At 32.3% G+C, this 25,023-nt stretch overlaps 1 protein-coding gene across 6 annotated transcripts; it reads right to left on the minus strand.

The window, feature by feature from the left end:
* Positions 1 to 5,929: 5,929 nt before the first annotated feature.
* Positions 5,930 to 22,526, minus strand: LOC139487899 (ras GTPase-activating protein-binding protein 2-like). 6 transcript variants are annotated; one of them, XM_071273106.1, is made up of 12 exons: positions 22,416 to 22,526; positions 20,237 to 20,352; positions 17,125 to 17,206; positions 14,705 to 14,806; positions 13,873 to 14,056; positions 13,321 to 13,405; positions 12,629 to 12,813; positions 11,276 to 11,456; positions 10,867 to 11,042; positions 10,358 to 10,416; positions 9,511 to 9,570; positions 5,930 to 8,317 (listed from the first exon to the last, which is right to left on the minus strand). In XM_071273106.1, exons 2-12 carry the CDS (start codon positions 20,329 to 20,331, stop codon positions 8,081 to 8,083), a joined length of 1,446 nt encoding a protein of 481 aa, XP_071129207.1. In that variant the 5' UTR covers positions 20,332 to 20,352; positions 22,416 to 22,526; the 3' UTR covers positions 5,930 to 8,080. The 6 variants fall into 6 exon arrangements, with proteins under 6 accessions (XP_071129207.1, XP_071129203.1, XP_071129206.1 ...); XM_071273102.1 differs by having other exon boundaries at positions 10,343 to 10,416; XM_071273105.1 differs by lacking the exon at positions 22,416 to 22,526 and adding an exon at positions 22,070 to 22,413.
* Between the last annotated feature and the right edge of the window lie 2,497 nt (positions 22,527 to 25,023).

The raw sequence follows: 25,023 nt of genomic DNA on the forward strand, positions 1-25,023 counted from the left end.
ATGGAATTAAACTATACATAGCATGAATTTTCCTGATGAGATGCTGACCAAGTGTTGTTACTTTGTAGCTGATCCAACATTGGACCTTAGGGAAATGCATACAAATTTCATCTTTTAGAGAACCACTGAATTGAATGAAACCAATCATATCATAAATGTTCCTTTCCTAATGAGGTGCTGGCCAAGTGTTGTTACTTTGTAGCCAAATTTATCTTCTTTTATATGATTTTAAAAACCCAGGTAGAGTTAGGTGATCGATACAGGCTCTTAAGAGCCTATAGTTATGGATCTTTGATGTCAAGTTTATGATTCTTGTAGTATAACCTTCATATTAGACTTTCAACATGAATTCAATCATAAATACAGCAAGTGAGACATTTCAGCATAAGCATTTTTGTGTCTAGGAAAGTGAAATACATTTATAATATTTTTTGATTTTTTTTGTTCTTTCAAAGCCTGCAGTGGGCACATTGTGAGTGATTAGGCCTATCAATGAAAATATATCATACTCAAACAGCTACCACATATTTTGAGTAAAAGGCATATAGATTCCTACACTGCAACAAGTGTATTACGATATTTCTCCACTCGAGACAGTTAAATTTTATTATTTAAAGCGCGAGGCTTGCCGAGCTCTTTAAATAACTAAAATTTAACTGTCGAGAGTGGAGAAATATCGTAATACACGAGTTATAGTGTAGGAATCTGTTTCTCTAATGATTTTTATCCTTCTTTTTCAAAGATTTTCAGAAACTTGTGTTCTTTATATGCGACATCATCAGGCATGGTCGCCTTTTTTCATGACGTCACAATAAGAAAATTCAGAAGAAAACAAAACATTTAGACGTCATAATCAAATTTCGACTAATCATTTGCCGAGAACAGATTTTTCACTAGTGAGGAGAAATATTTTTCTCACACCGGTCAGGAAATGTGAAAATAGCACAAAAATTAGAGAAAATTGATGTGTCACTTCTGCAGAGGATAGTTTAACAATAAAAGTATAACCCATCATAGCGACATGCACATTAAGTCAGGATGGATGACTGTTTAGTATAGCGTATATTATTCAACCAGGAAAGTTTTCACTAAAAATGGGTATCAAAAATCTAGGTGAAATAATTTTTTGGCACTTATATTGGCATGTAGATCATGTCTTGTTGATCATTTTGGCTCAAGTTTTTAAGATGCAAGGCAAAAAAACAAGTCACAAAATTTGTCTTCAAAGGAAGTCGACTGACAATTTCAACTATTCATACTTATTCCTAGATCTGATCTTACTGATCATGTTTGCAACTGAAAACCTTAATATTGATCAATGAAGCATGCAAATAAGGTCATCTGATGATCATTCCATACACAAAATTGACCTATTTCCTAGGATAATTGAAAAAGACAAAAAACATAAATACTCCAATTTATAACCATGAAAATAAGGCGAAGATCAGAGTATACCTACTATACAAACAGGTACACCTTACAATTATTCCATACATCAAATATTGTTGACCTATTGCAATTAGTATTTGAAAAACAGACCAAAATACTACAGGGGGTAAACTTAACATCAAGCAATGAACCATGTAGCCTTTTCATCTAAATTTGGGTTTTTAATGTAAAATTAGAATAGAAGGTGAAAAAGCCTTTGTGAGACCTCGAAATTGAAAGTATTATCCTTTTCCTTTATCAAAATATTGTTAATCAATTAAAAATCATCAAACAAATAATCTTGCTTTGGAACTGGTTGTTATCAAAGGGAAATAATTCAATCTCAATCTCAATCTCAATGTGTTTAAATCCCAGAAGAGATAAATCTTGTTACACGAAGGGGTAGCTCATCCACTATAGTCTATTTTTAAAACATCTTTTAGATATTTATTTTGCTTTACCAAATTGTTTTATAATTAATTCCTCACTTTGTGCTCGCAAAGTAAACTTTATTAAAAATCCTGAGAATGTATTTGCTTTGCAATTTTTGTGGTTTTGTGAAAAGATCGTTTGAATTGTGTGCATTGATGCCATATACTTGATAGTAACAAATACGCATGGGAGTTCAAAAACGAGATTTGTAATTTTTGCATATAGGAGACAAATCAGGCTGTTTAATATAATTTGTCGAATGATGGGTTGTTAATGGGTGCGAGTCATTGGGACACTTTAAAGAGGTTGGACAGAATTATGGGAACTGTGGAATAAGAGGACTAGAAATGAGAATTTGATGGATGAAAGCTTGAGACAGGGTGGTCTTAATCGTGAGAAAAGTTTGATAAAACAGGGATAATTCTTGTTGATGAAAAAATAAGAGTGCAGAGGAACAGAATATGGAGTGAAGTAGGAGTTTGGGGAGGGAACTGGGAATCAATTCCCTGTGTCCACCAAATAACTGAAAGCCATTAAAGAAATAAAGGAGGGGGGTCTGACATGTATGTAAAAGGATCAATTATGCAGGGGATGCAGACCACAGATTGGTCTAATTTGACAACTGATAAATAAAAATACGATGGATGCCGAATGTGATAGCGCTATCTAAATAAAATAAATGAAAACAATATATATTTTTTTTTCAATAAGTACAATTTTTATTATGTAGACCTAAAGTAGAGAAATGTAGCATTGAATGACTCCAATAATTGAGCACGCATCCGGCAGAGCACAGCTTCCCATGGTCGGACTGAATGTCAGTTCATAAACATCTCAATCATTCAATGTTGTTACAAACCATATACATTATTAGTGTTGGCAGACCTTGAAAAGCGTCATTGACTGCTTTCAATCAAACAACAGAAGGAAGTTTGTAACCAACAATATTTTCAAACAACTTATCTAAAATGATTAAGTCTTTCAACAAAGGTTATAAATAAAAAGCAACGATGCAAATATTGAATTTAAGAACATTTATAATTCTCTTTAACAATGAATTCAAAACAGCAATATCTATATTATTTAACAAATATGTACTAAATAGTGTCATGCAAATCGTTAAATATAGAAACACGCAATTTCTATTTTTGAACAAGGGAAATAACAATTACATGACAATCCTGTCTTCCAAATGAATTTAAAAACATTTTGTTTTTATAAACAATCATAACTAATTAGAAAGAAAGAAAAAACACACATACACACTGAAAATAGCATGTGTTTATGTTGCAACAACTTTATTGTTGATAAACAACTGCCAACCTGTACCAGAAACAAACAATGGTTTGGAACAAACTATACACCACGAACACCAACTCAACCTAGAATGTTACTCACATTTGTTGATAATGTAAACAAACATCGATTTACAACAAGAGTGCACACGCTGAAATGTCTCGCCTTCTATACTAATCATTGATATTATGTTGATAGTCCTAAGTATAAAGCTAAGCTTTATTACAACTGTCACATAAACTTAACATTAACCAAGATAACTAAACAAAGACCAATGAACCTTGAAAAAGAGGTCCAGGTCAGATGAACCATGCCAGGCAGACAGGTACAGCTAACAATGCTTCTATACAACATATATAGTTGACACATTACTTATAGTTTAAGAAAAATAGACCAAAACACAAAAACTTTACACTGTGCAATGAACCGTGAAAATGAGGTCACGGTTAAATAAAACCTGCTCTACTGACATAAAGATCATAAAATATTTCCATACACCAAATATAGTTGACCTATGGCATATAGCATTAGATAAAAAGACCAAAACTCAAAAACTTAACTTTGACCACTGAACCATGAAAATGAGGTCAAGGTCACATGACATCTTCCCGCTAGACATGTACACTTAACAATCATTCCATACAACAAATATAGTAGACCTATTGCATATGGTATGAGAAAAACAGACCAAAACACAAAAATTTAACTATTACCACTGAACCATGAAAATGAGGTCAAGGTCAGATGACACCTGTCAGTTGGACATGTACACCTTACAGTCCTTCCATACACCGAATATACTAGCCCTATTGCTTATAGTATCTGAGATATGGATTTGACCACCAAAACTTACCTTGTTCACTGATCCATGAAATGAGGTCGAGGTCAAGTGAAAACTGTCTGACGGACACGAGGACCTTGCAAGGTACGCACATATCAAATATAGTTATCCTATTACTTATAATAAGAGAGAATTCAACATTACAAAAAATTTGAACTTTTTTTTCAAGTGGTCACTGAACCATGAAAATGAGGTCAAGGACATTGGACATGCGACTGACGGAAACTTCGTAACATGAAGCATCTATATACAAAGTATGAAGCATCCAGGTCTTCCACCTTCTAAAATATAAAGCTTTTAAGAAGTGAGCTAACACCGTCGCCGCCGCTGGATCACTATCCCTATGTCGAGCTTTCTGCAAAAAAAGTTGCAGGCTAGACAAAAAAGCGGTAATATGTAGGAATTAATAACAATCAGAATGCTGTAGTAAAGATTATCAGGAAATTAATCTGGCTTGCCGCCCGGGGATGCCGATAAATGATATTTTACAAAATCATGTTTTCAGGGGATGTGATGAATTGTCCTTACCAAAATTACAAATAATTCAGGTATCTAACATATATTGATACCACAATAATACATTGATAATACTGCCTTGTTAAATATACCTTATTGTCAAAGAATGCAGCAATAATTCTGTTGTCAACGGCCAAAGAAAAAATCGGGATGATCAAGCATGGAATTCCGGAAATTGACCGTCTCCAAAAATATTAAAATTCTAAAATTGAGTTATCGTCCTTTTCGCGCCAGACGACTATTGAAAAGGCTAAACCATGCAAATTAGGTCAGTCACAGATACCTGGTATCCTTCTAAACAGAAATGTTGACCTTACAATAATTCCATTCACCAAGTATAGTTGATCTTTTCCTTGTAGTATTTGAGGAACGGACCTAATCAAGGTAATTTTACCTTGGTCACCTATCAATGAAATAAATTCAATGTCAAGTGAAGACATGTAGACTTCACAACGAATCCATATACCAAATTGTTATCCTACTACTTCAAGTGAGAAATTCAGTACACCAATAAACTGTTCTCTCAGATATCTTTTTTGTCGTTAGGAATGAATGAACACCCTGCCTGATACGGTCTGTGTTTTTGTTATGTTATTTTTTAAATTGTTATGATCTGATGAGATCTTGTTTTTGTAGTTTGTTCTTATGTTGTGCTGTAACACTAGACTGTAGTTCAGTGATTATTGTTGTAATACTATCAATTCATCCATACAGAATGATCACACTAGAGCTATTTTGAGTTTTTTAGCACAAGCACTAACAGCTATGTAGGATTTTAGTTCTTTCGTAGAAGCGCAAGTTAAAATTCACCTTATTAAATTTTACGTCATGAATGGATGGATCTTAAAAGACGCCAATTTGACAAAAAAATAAACCGTTTTGTACTTTCCGACATTCTTAGCTGTATTTCTTATGTTCTAGTTTACAAAGTAAGATTGTATGAAAACATATGCATGTCTTCTCACAAAGACCGATTACATTCCAAGATCAGTTTTACTGTAACTCTGTAATGCAACTTCCTCAGTTGAGGATGTCAAAATATCAACTTTTAGTCTTTTGTTTGGCCTAGCCATGGATCAATCCAATAAAATTGTGTATTCAAGGGGATCATGCTATGTGCTCGATGGTTTAGTGTAGGGATGTATATACCGGTACTCTTTAAAAGTGAGAGGTTTAGCTAGCTATTAATTTTTTTTACATAAGAAAATGCCTGTACCAAGTTAGGAATATGACAGTTGTTATCTATATCCATTCGTTTGATGTGTTGAGGCTTTGGATTTTGCCATTTGATTGGAGACTTTCCATTTAGAATTTTCTTCACATTCTGTATTTTTGTGATTATACTTTTTTTTATTGTGATTCAAAAATAACTGTACAAGTCATAAGAATATATTTATATATATAAAGAAAACACAGTTTTAAAAATCCTAGGAATTTTTCAGTTTTATTTTGAAAACATGTGCAGGGAGACAATACAAATGAAACTTTACAAGTAAACTTGGAACCTATGATGTCATCTGTACATACAATCACAAAGCAGCTATACTGCTGCCATATGTTCATTATTTTATCTAGAGCAATAAGCTAGTAACACCACTTAACTAGTTCTTAAAGGTAAATGCTTAAAAATCAATAAATGCTTATCGACACTGGCCAAGTATTTAATTTAACTGAAATTTTTAAATTGGTAATTATTCTAAATCTACATATTAAAACTAGTATTTACTGTAAACTTTCAAAAGAGCGGTTTTGTAAGTATATCAACATGGGTCTTGAAATTTTAGGCAGTTTATTACATGAACTAATGATCTTTAAAATACATGTACATGGTTAAATTTATAAATTTTCACAGAAAAATAAAATCCACCAAATTTGTGAATGTAAGATGTTAAAAACCTACTTGCTCTAGATAACTACTATATATATTCATTAAATAATGAGATTTTCAACATGAAAGACTAATGGCATCTGTTTGTTAAACGTAAAAAATATTGTTCCATTTATTGTTTGAAGAAGTCTTTGGCAAACACTGGTATCAGAAAAAAACAGCTTATTTGTTGGTAGCACTATGTTACTATCGTAAGTTTTGAGTCTCATAAATAATTTGGGACTGAATATCACACACAGCTACCCTGCTGATAGATGTACAAAACATAAAAAATAGTTATAGGATTCCTGATAAGTATCCCAGTATGTAAAGTAGAACAGAACAAACAAAAACTATTGAGCCAGATTAAGCAATAAACCCAGTACACCCCCAACCCTGCACGTGTTGGGACTAGACAACCAGGAATGTAGCCATTTATACAATAATAAATTACAATAGGTATTAAAATACTGTGAACAGTTAATGATTATTTACATGTGATATTAAATGGAGGTCAATGACTATTGTTTTATCCAAAGTACCAAATATATGTCTTCTTGCTAGCTACAGGCCAAACACACAAAGCATGCAAGGTTCCATCAGGCCTGAAAGAATTCTATAAAAGACCAATAGAATCTGTACATTTTTTAATGAATGTTAGTCCTGTGGCTGCAGGTGCTTATCAAGACATCTGTTTAATATGTGAAAAATACAGTCATGTTTAAACCATAAAAATATACATATTAGTATGACTATCTGGTTAAATGTGATATGGAATACGATTTGTTATCCGAACCTGATTAATATAAAAAGATGAAAACTGTCAACCACAAACATTTTATTCATAAAATAAATCAGAATAATTTGAATATGGAAGTGTTTTAACCTTTTACATTATATGTTCTGATATCACACTATTCCATTATCTCAATACACATAAAACTGTACTATTCACATAAAATTTAAAGAGTATTTGACAGTATCTGCTAAAACCAAGATCTATATAACAATTCTATAACTAAAAACATAAATTATTGCTGCTACAATCATAAGACCTACTCTCCTGATATTAAACCGTCATCAGCTGTTCACAGAATTTTTCACCCAATTTCTAGTCCTTTTTCTGTTGTAAACAAGTTATGAACAACCCATGATTCACTGAATATAAAATTTTGCATAGTTCTTGCTCTGCTATTGAAAAAACTAAACAAAATTGCAACTGAAATTTCTTCATATAAAATGAACAAATAAATAAAAAAAAATAGAACAACAGAGAAAAGGATTTACGACAATCTTGATTTACACTTCAATGTCTGCATTGAATGCACTTTCAGCAAGTCATACTCTTAGAACACTTAGAAAATATGCAATTCTGTAAATACAAAATAAATGATGGCATTACCAATGTTTTTCACCAACTGAGACCCGTTCTGTGCTCACGTATGTACAATAAGTCAATAAATTGGATATAACATTGATGAGACCATTTACAGGAATGATATAAATATATAAAGTCAAGGTCATGGGAACCCCAGCCCAACATTATCATTACAATAATGCATCTTCACGATTCTATAAATAAACACAACCAGTCACAAATATTATGACTAATCACACAATTAAGTGTAATTTTACTATGTTTTTGTGTGTTGTCAGAATTGCATACCTTCTGTAAGCACCAATGGACTAATTACAAAAGTTCATCGCCTAGGGCCTGACATACCCCCTCTACCCCCCATGCTGCCTCTGTCTGACCTAGGACCAGGCCCACCTCCACTGCCTCGAATACCACCACGTCCACCACTACCAAAGCTTGTTCCTCCTCTTCCTCCACCCATTCCTCCCCTTGGTGGGCCTCCTCTTCCACCACCTGGAGCTCCCCCTCTTGGCTTCTTTTCTTCTACATTAAGTCTGTGTTCACCATTATATTTGATTGGCTATATAACAAAATATATATTACAGTTAGGACTTCACTTGATCAAAATTATCATGCATTTTATTCAAATTTAAATTCAAGTACAAGATATTTCATACTTTTCAGATCAAATATATTTCTTAATCAAAACTTCAGGTAATTCACAATCTTTTTAAGGAATGACTGTAATATTTTTTCTGTCTATGAAGAAATAACATAAAAAATGTGGTGGACACTGAATAATGCACGTAGCAGGTTATTATTTAAAGTTTGCACCACATTTCTTTTGTTATTTCAAATAGGCAGAAAAAATATTACAGTCATTTCTTATAATTTAATTCTTAATTCCATTTTAAACCAGAGTAAATCATGATAAACATTGATGACGTCACGGTCACATGACAAAATTATGTCTATGGGCTGATAAACAAAACGACGTCAGCCAACGAGAAGGCAAGTTACATCCAAAATTAAATTATATAAATACAACCTCCATGTTTTGTACATTTTCTTGTGTTTTGTTGGATGCCTGATTCTTCTAAAATCTTATGTTTTCTTGTGAGTATAGAGGTGAAGATTGATTTTAATTTGAATTGTAAAATTAAATTAAACTTAACAAATTAGTTTTCCAACTGGAATTCCATTTTATTTCATGACATTACCTACTTTCAAAGATAGAATTACAACACAAAGAAGTAAGAAACCACAAGTTACATTGAACTACATTTTCTAGAATTTCATTGGAATTTCCTAGTTTTAAATGACTGTAAAAAAACTTGTCAGGTTTTTTCTTGTGAATTAAGCAATTAAATTGGCAATAGTGTGAATAAAATTATTTCCCTTTGCTCATAAATAGTTAAAACAGATAGAAGTTTTAGCAATTTGAGCAATATTTTCTTACAATGAACGCAAAAAATTGCCTGATTTTACTATGGATAAAATCTAAAGAATGTATCCACCAAAGTGGTGTGTGTGAAATATAGAAGTGCCCCAAAGAAATAATGTGCCCATAACAGATCATTTTATAAATTTTATTCACATTTTCCAAACTGTTTTACTGGTGTGCTCATGAATTTGAAAATGGAAATATGGAAAACTACAAATTACCCAGTAAAGAATTTTTTCAGTATATTCAACAAAATGCAATATTTTTAAATGTTGAAGAAAACTGGTCTTTTAAATTTTGATATTATAAACATAACATATATTACCTACCTTTTGACTAAGAATACTTTGAACTGGCTCTGGACTATCAAATATCACAAATCCAAAATTCTATAAAAATCAGAAATATGGTTAGCTATCCTGAAAATCTAATTTATCACCAATTAACTGAAACATTTAAAATGAAATAGAAATCCCATTGGCTTCTTTTTTCTCACATTAAACTCTTTTTGAGTAACAATTACATTATTTATCTTTAAAACTGAACACTTCAAAAGATAGTATATTAAAAATAAATCAAAGTAACAAAATTATCATAGAATTAATAATATTAAAATAAGGTCATATAAATTTAATTCCCTGTATCTCAAGGTCTCCTGTATGATTGTCTCAGAATTTAAAATAAGCATCTAATTGATTTTTTTTATTGTGAAAAATCAGTTGGTTTTGGATGGGTTTTTTCCCAAAACTGACAATTCTCAAAACAATGGAGAATGGAAGCTGAAGAACATCAAAAGGCAGACCTCATCTAAATTTACAGTTTAGATAGCAAGAGTTATCCCTACTGTGAAATTCCAACAAGCAGTTTTGAATATAATTTGCATTCAAGGGAGTCATTTCACGATACAAATACATGAGAACCAGAGAGTTAACTTTATATGACCTGATATGATGATGAATGAATGGACTGAAGGGAAGTGGTAGAAAATAAAAAGCAAAATAATCAGATATTCATTCTTTCAACATCTAATACTTTAACCAGTTTCTCTATCATTTTCATTTGTTTGTATGACAGACATTGTATGCTATGCATCAGAACATCATTGTTTCAAGGCTGGGATGGATTGGGCTGGAGGTAATGAAGTATAATAATGTGATGTACCTTCTGGTTACTTACAGGAAGTTTTCCACCACTACTTTTGGTATTAATACGCAATTCAACAACATGACCAAATTCTGAAACAAGAGTTATATGTTAAATAAACATTGATTAAAAAGTGTCAAAACATTAAATTTGCAATACTAGATTCTAAATGTGAAAACTTAAAAATAAACAATGATTTTTCCAGTCAACTGATGGTTATGACAGAATAGAGATATGTGTGAGACATTTATAAAAACCCAAAATCATGAATAATATTTATTTTGATAGTTCTATACAATTCTGCAAGAACAACACAACAGTCTACTGTTTGATTAGACACCCCACACAATAATTCTGGAACAGCCTTATGGTAATTCCATTATAATCTGATAATATTTATATATTACCAAGCCCAAGAAGGGATTAAAATGTAGGACTATATATAAATCTGACATCAGTATCTTCACAAATTAATAAAGATTCTGATTCTGTTTATGACACTTGCCAAGTAAGGAAATGAACTGAATCTTATAACAACTTACTTGTGAAAAAATCCTCTAATTCTTTTTCAGTTATATTATGCGGTAAGTTTCCAACGAACAATTGATGACTGTCTGGAAAACGAGATCTTGGACGCCCACTTTGACTATCACTATCACCATCATCACGTGACATACTGACTCTTTCTCTTTCTCTAGGTCGATTATCTCTAGGTGGCCTGAAGTTTATTGTTAAAATCATATCAATTAATGATAATTGGAGCTATCAAGTTCTGCATAAATTTTTCATTTTTACAATCATTTATAAATGAAAGCTGTTCTTTTCTTCCTTTAATTTTAAGTTAAACTGAACCATTTCCTAGCTAGCTATAAAATGTTGGTTGCATCCTTAAACTGCAACTCTTGTATCACTATATCCAAGCTTAGACACTGAACCAAATAAAAGTTGTACCTTGTTTGCCTCTGTGGTTGTGGCCCTGAACCAGGTGCTGATGCTCCAATGTCTGTCTTCTCCGGTCTGTTTGATAGAGATTGTGGAACTTTACCAAATGGAGGGGATGTAGTAATTGACGGTACAGAGCTTGATGTAGCATTCTTACTGGCAATACCAGCCCAGGAGAAAGTCTTTGTTTCTGTTAACCAAAAAAGTTAATGTTCAAAATCATGTACAAATTTACAACTGACAATGCTATCAAGAGGTTGTTTTGATTATAAATTTGGGAAAAAACAACAGGATTTGGTTCTTAAAATTTCTTTTCTGCAATAAATACTATTTATAATACAACTGGTTTAAACCATTGCATAAAGCATTAGAAGGCAATCCTATGAATTGTCAATCTTTTATAATTGTAGTAAGTGTTCAACTCTGATTATGTGCAAAGGAAGATAACACAAATTTTAAAACATTATTTAACATTGATAACATTGATATTTTGGAACAGATCCCAGATGCATGTACTATACAAGACTCTGGTATAATTTAACATATACACATCTTTTGTAACTTGAATATAATTGATTTTTTTTTGTTGAAGTGTCAGCATTAAAACGTTGAATCCTGCTGCAAATGTTTGCACCTGTCCTAAGTCAGGAATCTGATGTACAGTAGTTGTCATTGGTTTATGTAATTTATACGGGTTTCTCGTTTTTTTAATTTTATATAGATTAGACCGTTGGTTTTCCCGTTTGAATGGTTTTACACTAGTAATTTTGGGGCCCTTTGTAGCTTGTTGTTCGGTGTGAGCCAAGGCTCGGTGTTGAAGGCCGTACATTGACCTATAATGGTTTACTTTTTTTTTAAATTGATATTTGGATGGAGAGTTGTCTCATTGGCACTCACACCACATCTTCCTATATCTATTGAATATGCTGTATAAAATATTGAGCTCAATGCATTATTTTTTTTCCTTCTGAATAGGCAGAAACAAACGTTTTATAACCTTTTGGATTATAGCTCTTCATCTTTTATATAAGCTTTGGATTTCAAATATTTTGGCCACGAGCATCACTGAAGAGACATGTATTGTCGAAATGCGCATCTGGTGCAAGAAAATTGATACCGTTAATTTTATTAAGCCCCTTATTAAGTATAGCTGGAGAAAGGTTTGGAGATTAACTTGGCAATTGTATGCTGAAGGACAACTGAGGGATAGTTATTTAAACAAATGTACAATCTCTTTTGAGAGCGATAAAACTGCAATCTGGTTTCATAAATAAGCTATTTTGTTATACTTCTAAACAGATTGACAACAGAATAATCTGGAAAGAAGACAAACAATATGACAATAAGAGAAAAAGTTTATACCCATAAATTGGATGGTCATTTGTCCGGATTGATCAGGTTCAGCTTCTTCTGTCTGTGTTTCTAATGTTTCCTCTTCCTTCAGGTCAAATATTTCCTCTGTTTGTGTGTTAATGGGTTCTTCTTTCACATCTTCCTCCTCAGGAGAAGGTGATGGAGTATCAACTCGATCATCATGTGTGCCATTGCTGAAATAATAAAAATAAAAAAATAAAAAGGTTGATCAAATTTTTTTGGGGCAGATTCTGATCATTTCCCCAAGATGACAAGATTAGAATTGTGTCAATAATTTTGACAAATTTTGGACAGATAAATATATAACCATAATCAATTTAAAGGAGGATATCTACATCTGTATTCCTGCCATGTTCATCTGACATGGCAACTTTATAAGGACAAAATGGATGTGGGATGGAAGGAAGTGGAAATGATGGAAAAGGGGGGGGGGGGTTATAGTTGCATGTATAGATATTCAAAGAAAATACGAGATTTGAAATTATTCCTTCTCTCACATATCTATTTCGTTGAATATTCTTAAGAGCTATTCATGGTCTTCTTGATATTCAACCATTCAACATAATTTAGTGCATTTTGTTTGCCTTTCTTCTATAAAGGTAAAAACTAGCTCGTTGAATCACTATACATGTAATTTAAAAACTTAAGTTATTCATATGCAATATTCATTCATTCATTACCTTAATTGTGGACTGGCATCAAAGAACTGTTGTACAGGTTCCTGACCATGATCCTGGGTAAGATCAACTGGGTCTAAGTCAGAATCTATAATAAAAATTTACAATCAGTTGATATCAATGCTAAATATACACTATTTATATTTATAGGAGTATTCTTAACATTTTGGAACAAATTTTGAAACTGAAAACTTCTGTGATCATGGAAATGAAATTAAAGAAAAGACCTATGGACAATAAATGGACTGAAATTTAACGATCATTGTTTAAAAAGGCAATAACTTGACACATGTTATTGTTTCAATCAAGATGCCTGCCATTTTGTTTTTGAATGATTTAAATTTGATTTAAGTCCTTTGACCAGTTCTCTTCACTCCAAAACCATAGTTCTCCAAAGGTTCCAGAATCAACTAGCAATATAAACTTGAAAATTGCTTTCTGTGGCCTAATTTTATGTTTGGTAAGTGAAAACAAAAATATGTGCCAATTCTCAACACTTATTTTTTCTGATCACCTTTATCAATATCCTCAATTCTTTAAGGAAACATTACTTACCTATTTCATCACCAAGGCCCTCTTCAAGATTTTCCATATCACTATCGTTATCATGGAATACTTCATCCTGGTACCGGAAAATATCATTATGGACATAATATTTCTTTGGTGACTGTGGTGCAAGAACAAATGTCTGCATGAATCTCCTCATTGGCTGACCGCTATTTGATAGCTCTCCTGTAACCTGAATCAATAATAGTGGAGGAATGTCAGTCTTGTCTGAACTTCTTTCAGAATAAAATTTTAATAAATCTCTTGAATTTTTGTTCAATCTTTTAAGATGATAGAAAAAAGAAGATATGGTATGAGTGCCAATGAAACAACTCTCCATCCAAATGAGAATATGTAAAAAGTAAACCATAATAGGTCAAAGTACAGAATTAACACTGAGCATGGGCTCATCAACAAGTTTTAAGAAGACCAGGAAAATTAGCCTAAGTCTATGCATATATAAAATGATAAACAGCATCTACGATCTGGTAAACATGTTGATTTTCTATTGATAAGTATTATATTTTTTTCATTTTAGAATATGGACTGGATTCAAAACTAGATCTTTAACCTGGAAGTTATATACTAACGTGACTGGTCACTTTTAACAATGTCTATACACATTCGCAGACAGAATTGTGCCGTCGCTGATGTCACACGACTTCATAGCAAATCTTTTCACATTTATGAAGTATTCTTTATAACTCAAGTTTAACAACAAAAAAATTGCTTTTATGAAAATATAATTTTGTCATTGCAATATCAATTTAAAAGAACTAAAACTCTGGATCCATGGAAAAGCTGACAAAAGATAGAACTGGAGTCAGCTAAAACAACTAACCTGGACAACAACTGCATTACCAACAGTAGCTTGGCTATCAACCTGTCGGATCTTGGCATGGCAATCTCTGAAGTTCAAAGACATAATCTTTTTGTGAATTTCCTGCAAAAAAAATATATCACCATCAGTTCTGAAGGAGTACATTTTACACTTTTCAAGCAGGGTTGGCAAAAACCCGGGTTTTATGAGTATTGCCCAGCCCAGTGGGAAATACTGGGAAAACCCGGGTTTTACTGGGTTTTAATGGGTAATACTGGGCAATACTGGGTAATATAAAATACTGGTCTGAATATTATATAGTATTCAGTGATAAAACACAAATGTTATACATTCAAGACATATATAACCTTTTTTGTTTGTTTGGATTGGTAAAACTGTAAATAACAATAACTCCTATTAAGGATTAACAATTACATGTAAGAAAAATTATATTTACATAATGTCTATGTACTGTCACTAATTAGTAAATAATTATTCAGATTAGAATGCAGATTTGTTTATGTAACAATAATCAGCCCTTTCAATTCTATATTTGTTAATGGCATGACCTCTTAGGGTGTTTATTTAGCAATATGAATGTATAACATTTGAAATGAACAATTCACTAAAACATTGCAATATTTTTTTTTCTTTCAAAGTATGGATTAATATTGAAACAATGCTTGGTAATTAACAAGGTTTCCTTAAATGTGCAAATCTTGTATTTCGTCTATATAGAAGGGAATGAAATTAAATTTTTCATTCTTTTAGAAATGACTGTCAATGGTTATCTGTATAAAAAGTATATATTTAGCTGTAATACTATGAAACTACACCAAGACTGAACTATTTCGTGTTAAAATAAGCTTAAACAAGAATGTGTCCTCAGTACACGAATGCCCCACTCGCACTATCATTTTCTATGTTCAGTGGACCGTGAAATTGGGGTAAAATCTCTAATTTGGCATTAAAATTATAAAGATCATATCATAGGGAACATGTGTACCAAGTTTGAAGTCGATTGGACTTCAACTTCATCAAAAACTACCTCGACCAAAAACTTTAACCTGAAGCGGGACAGACGGACGAACGAACGGACGCACAGACCAGAAAACATAATGCCCCTCTACTATCGTAGGTGGGGCATAAAAATCATATTGCCCAGTATTGCCCAGGATTTTCCATTTCTTAGAGTATTGTTCAGCCCGGGAAAAGCCGGGTTTTCCCACTCGGGAATTCCCGGGCGGGTAATACTTTGCCAACCCTGTTTTCAAGTATTTAAAGGGATTTTCAGCTCAATATCAACTATCAACTCTGTAAAGTAATCAAAGTGCACGTGGGCATTAAAAGTTAAGGATTTCTTTCAAATACAATTAAGCTGAATAATATGCATTAAGGCAAAATTTTAAATTTGGAGTGTCATCCTTTGTCAGTGTTCTAGCCAGAATTTGAAAAGGGCAGGGTGCTAGTCAGAAAAAGGCCAATTTAACGTGTACATGTCATTGAAAAAGGGCAATTATTTAAGAGTTATAATTAATTAGCATATAACTTAGGCACTATATGGTATTATCAATTTTCAGTAAAAATTAAGTAATAAATTTCAATTAATGACACAATCTTCCATGTTTAACTTAGTAATTAATCTCAGGCTATTATCTACATATATGCACATTCTTTCTTAGATGTTTTCAGGTGAATTTAATTGGAAGTTTTATTTTTAAAATACATTTGCAATCAATTTGTTATAAATTTAATCTTTTTGTGAAAAAGAACATAAACTTAAGAAGAATATTGTGAATGGTGACAAAAAAGGGGAAGAAACTATTATTTTTTTTTTCAAACATTTTTGAGATGAAACAAATTATTTATGACCTAAAGCTAAGGTAATTGGTGTTAATAAACAATGTATTTGACACCAAAGCTGACAAGTGAAGCCATGCACTTAATGAGTCACTTAATTGGACAGTTTACACAGCTAGGTGAACTTTCTGTTCATGAATGTATTACAAATTTTCCGGTTTTTCAAAGGCAGAAATGCCAAGGTTTTCGTCATAAAAACGGCAGGGCGCCAGAGAAACAATAGAAAAAAGGCAAGGGCGTCAACAAAAAAGGGCCCTGTTAATACTTTCTAGCTAGAACACTGTTTGTTCACAATTCTATATAATATTGGAGCAGATTGAATGCAGGCATGCAGTACTTGATTGTTAATTTCAAACAATAATATTGTTAAATGGTTATACACACACTTTGTTAATGGTAGCACCTGCCTCATAAGGGGATCAGCATACAAAGGCTAATAATGTTGATTTGTGAAAAAAATTAATTCTATTGACAATTTACTGTATGTTATACAAAAACTCTTCAAATACTCAAATAGATCCAACAAATCATTGTCCACGCAACATCAGTTTAACATCAATAATCATACAGATATAACTTACAGCTTGTCCCATGACAGGTGGTTGTTCTTCTCCTGGTTTTTCAACACCTCCATGAACAAAACTAGAATTGTGACTGTAGAATCTGTAATAATTCAAAAATAAGTAAATGAAGTAAAATTCTTGGAATTTAAATAAAATAACAATTTTCTGAAACATACAATGCATATAAACTGTTAAGCCAGAGATATATTTTGCCTATTTTAATAGTGCAAATGTTGAAATTAAAATAGTAATACTTCAACATGTATGCCATGATAAAATATTCAAGTCAATAAACCATGACTAAAGGTACATCACTAAACAATCTCCATTGAAATGAGGTGTGCGAATGCTAATACAACTGCAAACCAAACACCATTGACTGATCATAAGTTGCTCCCTTTAAACAAACCGTTACACAAACATTAACTGGTAAGTTCTGTAAAAATGTCAAATTCAATGAGCCAAGATGAGGGGTTGGGGCTGTATAATCTCCATGGAAATGAGACTTGTAAATCAAATTGTGAAATTTCGTTGAATTATCAATAGACTTTTAGTGGTTCATCTTAAACTGAGCTATCACAAACTAATCAAAAGTTTTAAAGTCAATAGACATATGACTGATGGGAAAGGACCAGCTATTTGAAGTGAGATGTACTGATGCTTACACAACTGCATACCATTATCATTGGTCTTCCACTTATGATTACCCTTAAATTGACCTAGCAAGTAAAACTGCCAGCAACTGCTCACTGATGAAACCCTCGCCGAAAAAATGTCGGTAAACAAGAAGTTGTCAAGGTGATAAATCTCAAAATCCATCATGGTAGAGCTGACTTATATATAAACCCTGAAACCAAATTTCAGAACTCCTAGTAAAGTTGTTCCTGAGAAATATGTGACAAAAATTTCAACTTGGCTACATTGTACTATCATGTGTAAAATGATACTAGTGTTCGGTAAACAGGAAGTTGATAAGAGATGAATCTGTAATGAGATAAGTAGTTCCTGAGAAAAATATGACGAATATATTCATGGGACTGACGGACTGACAGATGGATGGACAGACAAGAGGTAAAACAGTATACCTCATTTTTTTAAAGTGGGGTTATAATAACAAACTAAAACATGTAAACCAAGCAAAAGTTTCAGTTATTAGACCATGACTGAGGGGATGGGGCCAAAAATCTCTATGGAAATGAGATGTGCTTATGCTAATACAACTCATACCACACATCATTGACCTACAATTTCTTAGTGGTTCACTATTAACTAAACCTAATCACAAACAAATACATTGATCATGCGACCACCAGAAAAAAACATACATTGTATCTATGTCTTGCTATGTGACTCTGTCAAGACAAGAGTGAAGACAATACCTAGTGTTTCCTACAGGTGGTTTTGGCGTGTAATGGCGCCCTGCCGCGATTTCTCGACGCCCTGCCCTTTTTGGGGAAAAAATTTGGCGCCCTGCCCTAGTTTTGTCGAAATTCCTGACGCCATGCCTTTACGGTACTGAAAGACATATTTTATGAATACCGCTCGAGTTATTTCCCTTCAAACGTAAACAAAAGTTCACTAGGACGCCATTTTGTAATCGATTTCGTAATCAGCTGATTAGCAAACTGCAATAGACTGAATAGTGAATACAGATACTAATCACGCGTCCTGATTGTATCCCCCAAGTCCCAGAAACACCGTTTTGCCTAGAAGATTAATGATATGACATTGTTTTGACAAGACTAAACCGGAAAACGATTTCAAAACATCGATTGCTTAGATCAATATTTTTGACAGCTGATAGATTTCTAATTTACATAATATACATTGTTTGCATGGTTGAACAAGCCAATGAACGGCGATCATGAGACATTTGTCAAAGTGAAAAGTAAAAATTCATTGCAAACTATTTTTAAATACAAATGCTTGACTGTACCTTAAATGAAATGAATAAAAATCCAAACTAAATTATTAAAAGCAGAATAATCCAGAAAATAAATGAATTCCTTGATGAAATGTTGTCTTTTGTTTACAAACATGTCACATGATCATTTTAGGCGGGAAAAATACTTGGGGAAAACACCTAAGTAACAGACAACTATTTCTGGCTATTTATAGACATTTAAAATAAACAGCTGATATGGTAGTGCCATGAAAGTAATAAACTTGGTGTATCTATATTAATTTAATTTGGAAAAGGGTGTAGAGGGGAAGGGGTTAATTTGTAAAGTTATTTTTTTTTGTAATTTACTAAATTTTGGTTACTAAAAATGACCAGACAAATTCTTTAAGTTAATCATTTTAAATAGTCCATTCATATTTAAAAAAAAAAAAAACCTATCACCCTGATCTTTTTTTATGGAACTCTGGCTTTGGCAAACCAACATTTTTTTTCAATGTGGTCCCACATCAAGAATATGATAGACCCAGAAAGAAGTCTGTTACATGTATATATTTTGAACAATAACTATTAAGAGGTCATTAAACTAGTATTTTTTAAATGAATCCATTTTATAGAAATTGCCTGTTTATGTTAAGTAAGTGCCCTAAAGTTATTGTCTATCGCGCTTAATGTGCCCTCTGAGCTAACAATTACCCTGCCCTTTTTAAAAGCTGCAGGAAACACTAATACCAGTTATAAATCTGGGTCAAGCCATGCCTTGAACCTTTCCAGGTGTACTGTTTGTCTGATCTCTTTGAAGAAATTTGGTGATCATGACCATACTTGTAAATTCCTTTTGATCAGCCTAAGTCAACTGATAATGATCCAACCTTGACAACTGCAGTGTATTAACATGCTCAGAATGTCTGCTTTGTTTGCATATTAATAAAAATCAAGTGATTTGTCAGACACAACTAAGTTTTCAAAGACTGGTTATTTCTTTTGAGAATTGACATCTGAAATGATGTAGAACCTGAAAAAATTACATGCCATTTTTTTTACAAATGGATCAAAACAATCTTTCGTATGGCATGGTAGAAATTTGTTCACCAACGGAAATTTGTCTGTAATCCTCTTTTCTTGGTGACAGGTCATATGCATTTTCATTGGAATTGATGTTGTTTTTTTTTATTAAGGACATTGTGGTCTACAAAAGCCGAATTGTTAGATCTGCACTTGGATATTTACCTGTGAAGATGCAGTGGGGCCTCGTTTAGCAAGGTATAGTATTGCCTAACGAATTCACGGCCAACGCACTGTGGACTTGGGGTTTCCATAACCATGACTTTGTATTATTAAGTAATCTGAAAAATACAATTTATAAAATTAAGAGAATTTTTTCATTATTTCAGGTCTTTTTCATTTTAATTATCTGACATAACCTTACACAATTTACCTACTGCAGCTTAAAATTACTACATGTACAATAATATTTAGAAAATGTTATCAAAGAATAAATTTTAAATGTTGCTGTACTTCTATAACTTTAATGTGTCAAATATTTGTGTTCTTTCTATGAACTTGAACTGTGAACAGGTGAATCATGGGCTCACTTAGGAGTCAAGGAGGTTTTAATACCAGGACAACTGGTGAAGTCTTTTTGGTTATTTTTGTTGTTGGCATGATGATATGTTTTGTTAATGAATACCCCTACATTTGTTCATTCATCCTTGTAATCTCTAAATACAATAATGTAATCCTGTTCTGTCCACTACTCTCCCATCATGGTGACAATACTGTTTGTTCTATCAGTTTTCACTCAAAATATTTATGGAGAAAAATTAAATGCTGGCACACAAAACTTATCAGAGCAATCATAGAAAAAAAAATCTATGCTACATGTATAAGAAATAAAATTGATATAAATTTAAATAAAAAATTTCATTTATACAGCACAAGAACAGACCATTTCAATTATTTTATAATACGAGTCATGTCTGTTTAAAGATGGGAACAAACCCCATGTTTGGTGATTATACAAAGAATAATAACCTGTTGTAGGAAATTAAGCACAAACAGAGGAATATATTAAATAAAAACAGACACTTTTTTAAAAGTTGCGAACATGAAGGCAGAATAAGAAGCACATGATTAAACCATATTTAAATTAAAAAAATCATAATTGGTTATGCCTGTTGAACCCAGTGAATTCATCATTAGTTTACAAGACATCACTGAACAATATGCCACTTCCTCGAATGTCTTTCTACCAGAAAAGATCATCAATTTCTTAAGCCTTTATGATGTCATTTGCCAGATAGAACTTAGAAGGCACAATTGTATCCCTGCCTAATTAAAAGTTCAAGCACTTTCGGAATCGCCATTCTGCAGGGTAGTCTGTTAATAATTGATGTTCTGTAAGTACAGGATTTTCATTTCCGTACAACTTTGGGAAGGTGACCAACTTGTTAAATTTCGAAAATATTTTGTGCAGTATAAATTATAACTATAAGATCAACATTTATTTGCCTCATCCCTCGATATATGTTGGAAGTGACAATCCCTACATTTCGGTTACTAACTTATCCCGGAACAAACGCTTTTTTTCCTTATATTTTCTGTTATTGACATCAGAATGTTCTAGAAAATGCACCAAATTATGTGAAAGTAAACTATCCAACAAAATAAAAGTTACTAAATCTGAAAATTAATTTCAAGATTAACTTTTAACAAAACAAGAGAAGACTTTATTAATCAATTTCAGTCAGTATGAAAATATTCTTTAGATATAATGATATACCTTTACTAAAATAGTTTCATGGCAACACTACAAAATAATTTGTTTCATGGCAATAAACCTCAAAATTCTGTACAAGAATTTCTCCAAATCTGACAATAAAGTGTTTCATAAGTTATGTCAAAGGATCAAGGATAATTTTCACAAAAAGGTTAAACATTCAAACGCTTACAAAATGTATATCAGAAAGTGAAAATAATCACGGAAGCCATGTCTGAACACACGAGGAAAAATACCGGTTCATAATTTCACTGTAAAATATCAATTTTTTGATGTAAACTTACCTCACGAATGGTGAATTTTTGGTGATATGTGAATAAAATATTTACAAATACATTAGAATACTAAATATATGAATCTTAAAATGATAAAATATTGGATTTGACGTCCGTAAAAACTACGAAGAATTGCACATGCAGTGTGCGCAGTGAGTCCTAATTTTGTCAAAATTTGCGCACATAACGGGGACACCCTGTGTGCCAAATTGTATCCCCCAAATCGGAATTACTGTGGTCAAAATTTCAATTTCTTCAAAGAACATACAATGTTTTTGTCATTTTAAACGTAAAATTTCTTTTAAATAAGAGTAGTCCACTTCTAATAACTCAAAAACGACCACCGAAGTCTTACCTTTAACCTTCAATGAGAATGCATTTCTTTGTTTCTCTGCTAATAAGGATCGGAATGGGCACATAAAAAACAAAATCAGATTTAAAAAACGGTTTACATAGTCCTGAATCAGGATATATGATAGTAACTCTTCTGGTTTTGTTATAAGGATCAAAGAACTGTCTGGTTTTTTTAAATTTCTGCAGTTAGGTTATTTTTGTTATTTCACTTTTTGGTACCGTGACAAATATCAGAGACATATTTTGTATGTCTCTTGAAAAGATGTTTTGGAACATTTTGAATAAATTAAGTAGACAAAAAAGTAATAACAAAGAAAATGAATCTGTACCACAAGAAGATTTCATCCAGTTTTATAACAAAATTGAATAGCTGTGACATAAATCACAATAGTTTTCACTCTAAAATTATTAAAGATTTTGACTCTCTAAAAGAACAGTTTAATTTATCACATGTTACGGATGACTTAACTCACTTGAGTTCAGAGATAACAATTGAAGAGATAGTAACAGCTATTCGTTTGAAAAAAAATGGCAAAAGCATATCAGCCGACATGATTTCCAATGAAATGTTGAAAAATGCAATCCCTATTTTTTTAAATAAAACCACTTCATAAACTCTTTAATAGCATATTCGAATCTGGTCAACTTCCGAGATTATGGAATGAAAGCTTACTAGTCTTGTTCTCTTGCATAAGAAAGGGGACAAATTTGATCAGGGAACTATAGAGGTATATCTATTAGTTCCAACCTGGGTAAACTTTTTAATAAAGTTTTATATAAACCATGTAAACGTTTAGTAACATTTATGGATATCAAAAATTTAATAAGTAAAAATCAAATAGGTTTTAAAGAGAAAAGTCGTACAGCTGACCACATATTCACTCTTAAGACCATAACTGATCAATATAGACAAAAAAACTTGGAAATTTTTTGTTGCTGCCTTCATAGACTTAAAAAGGGCATTTGATACTGTATGGCGACTTAACAGTGGCGGATCCAGAACTTTTCCTAAAGGGGGGGGGGGGGCCGCTGACTGACCTAAGAGGGGGCCCGCTCCAGTCATGCTTCAATGATTCCCTATATAATCAACCAAATTTTTCCCACGAAAGGGGGGGCCCGGGCCCCCTGGATCCGCCTATGGACTAGGTTTATTTTCTAAACTCATAAAACATAATATCCCCCAAAAAATGTTTAATGTTATTTATTCAATGTATACTGATACAGTATGTAGAATAAAATTCCCTAATGGTTTCAGTCCTCCATTCCTACCAGAAAGGGATGTTAAACAAGGTGACGTATTGAGTCCCCTTCTTTTTAACTATTTTATAAATGAACTAGTAGGTAATCTTGATAACAAACATACGGATCCAGTTGCCATTGGAGATACCTCTTTGAACATTCTTTTATATGCAGATGATATTGTTTTACTATCTGAAAGCGAAGAGGGTCTACAAAAATCTCTTGATATTTTACATGAATATTGTTCGTCATGGAAACTACAAGTTAATACTGATAAATAAAAAATTATGATATTTAATTCTAATGGCAAAACATTGTTAAACCATTTTACTTATGATAATGCATATCTTGAAACGGTAACAAATTATTGTTACTTGGTTATTGTTTTAAAGTATAATGGCAATTTTTGCCTTGCTGTGAATACTCTCATGGAAAAAGCCAGGAAGGCATATTATAAGATAAAGAAAACTATAGGTCTCAACAACCCATGTAGACTTCTTGAAAAATTGTTTGATTGTTTAGTTACTCCCATTCTTACATATTGTAGTGAAATTTGGGGGATGGATTCACATTTTAAAGACTCTGATCCCTTTGAAAAACTTCATGTTAAATTTATCAAAGACATATTAGGGGTTCACTGTAAGGCATCTAATGATGGATGTCGAGCCGAACTTAATAGAATTCCCTTGAATAATAAAATATTATATTCAATATTCAACTACCTGAACCATATAATTTCTTCGGAAAATTCTTTGGCATATGATATATTCACTAAATCTGTAGATTCAAACCCTTGGGTCATAAAGGTCAAGAGTCTTTTGAATGGACTTGGAATGTCTTATATCACCAATAACTTTAATTATGTTAAAGGTAATTTAACTTCTATTAAACAAAGAATTAATGACCAATGTTTGCAAGTTCAAAATGCAAATATATTTGAATAAAAAAAGTTAGACTTTTTCAAGAGTGTCTACATAATGGACAGAAGACCACCCTATGTTGATATATTGAAAATCAGAAGTGACAGAGCTGCAATATGTAAGATCCGTATAAGCGCTCATATGCTGATGATTGAAAGAGGGAGACATTTAAATATTCCCAGAAATGAGAGATACTGCTCTGTATGTAACTCTGGTCAAATTGAAAATGAAAACCATTTTCTTTTACATTGTGAAAAATACTCAACTAAAAGGGCCATATTTTATCAAAAGTTTCAAATATAATCGTTGATTCTACAAAATTAAAAAAACATGAAAATAATATAATCTTTTTATTAAATAATAATTCATACACAATCCTAAAATTGACGTCCTCTTTCATTTCAGACAGTTTGAACCTGCGTAAAGCAGAACAAACTCCATAAAATTGTC

Source organism: Mytilus edulis, chromosome 9 (assembly GCF_963676685.1).
Source record: "Mytilus edulis chromosome 9, xbMytEdul2.2, whole genome shotgun sequence".
NCBI lineage: Eukaryota > Metazoa > Mollusca > Bivalvia > Mytilida > Mytilidae > Mytilus > Mytilus edulis.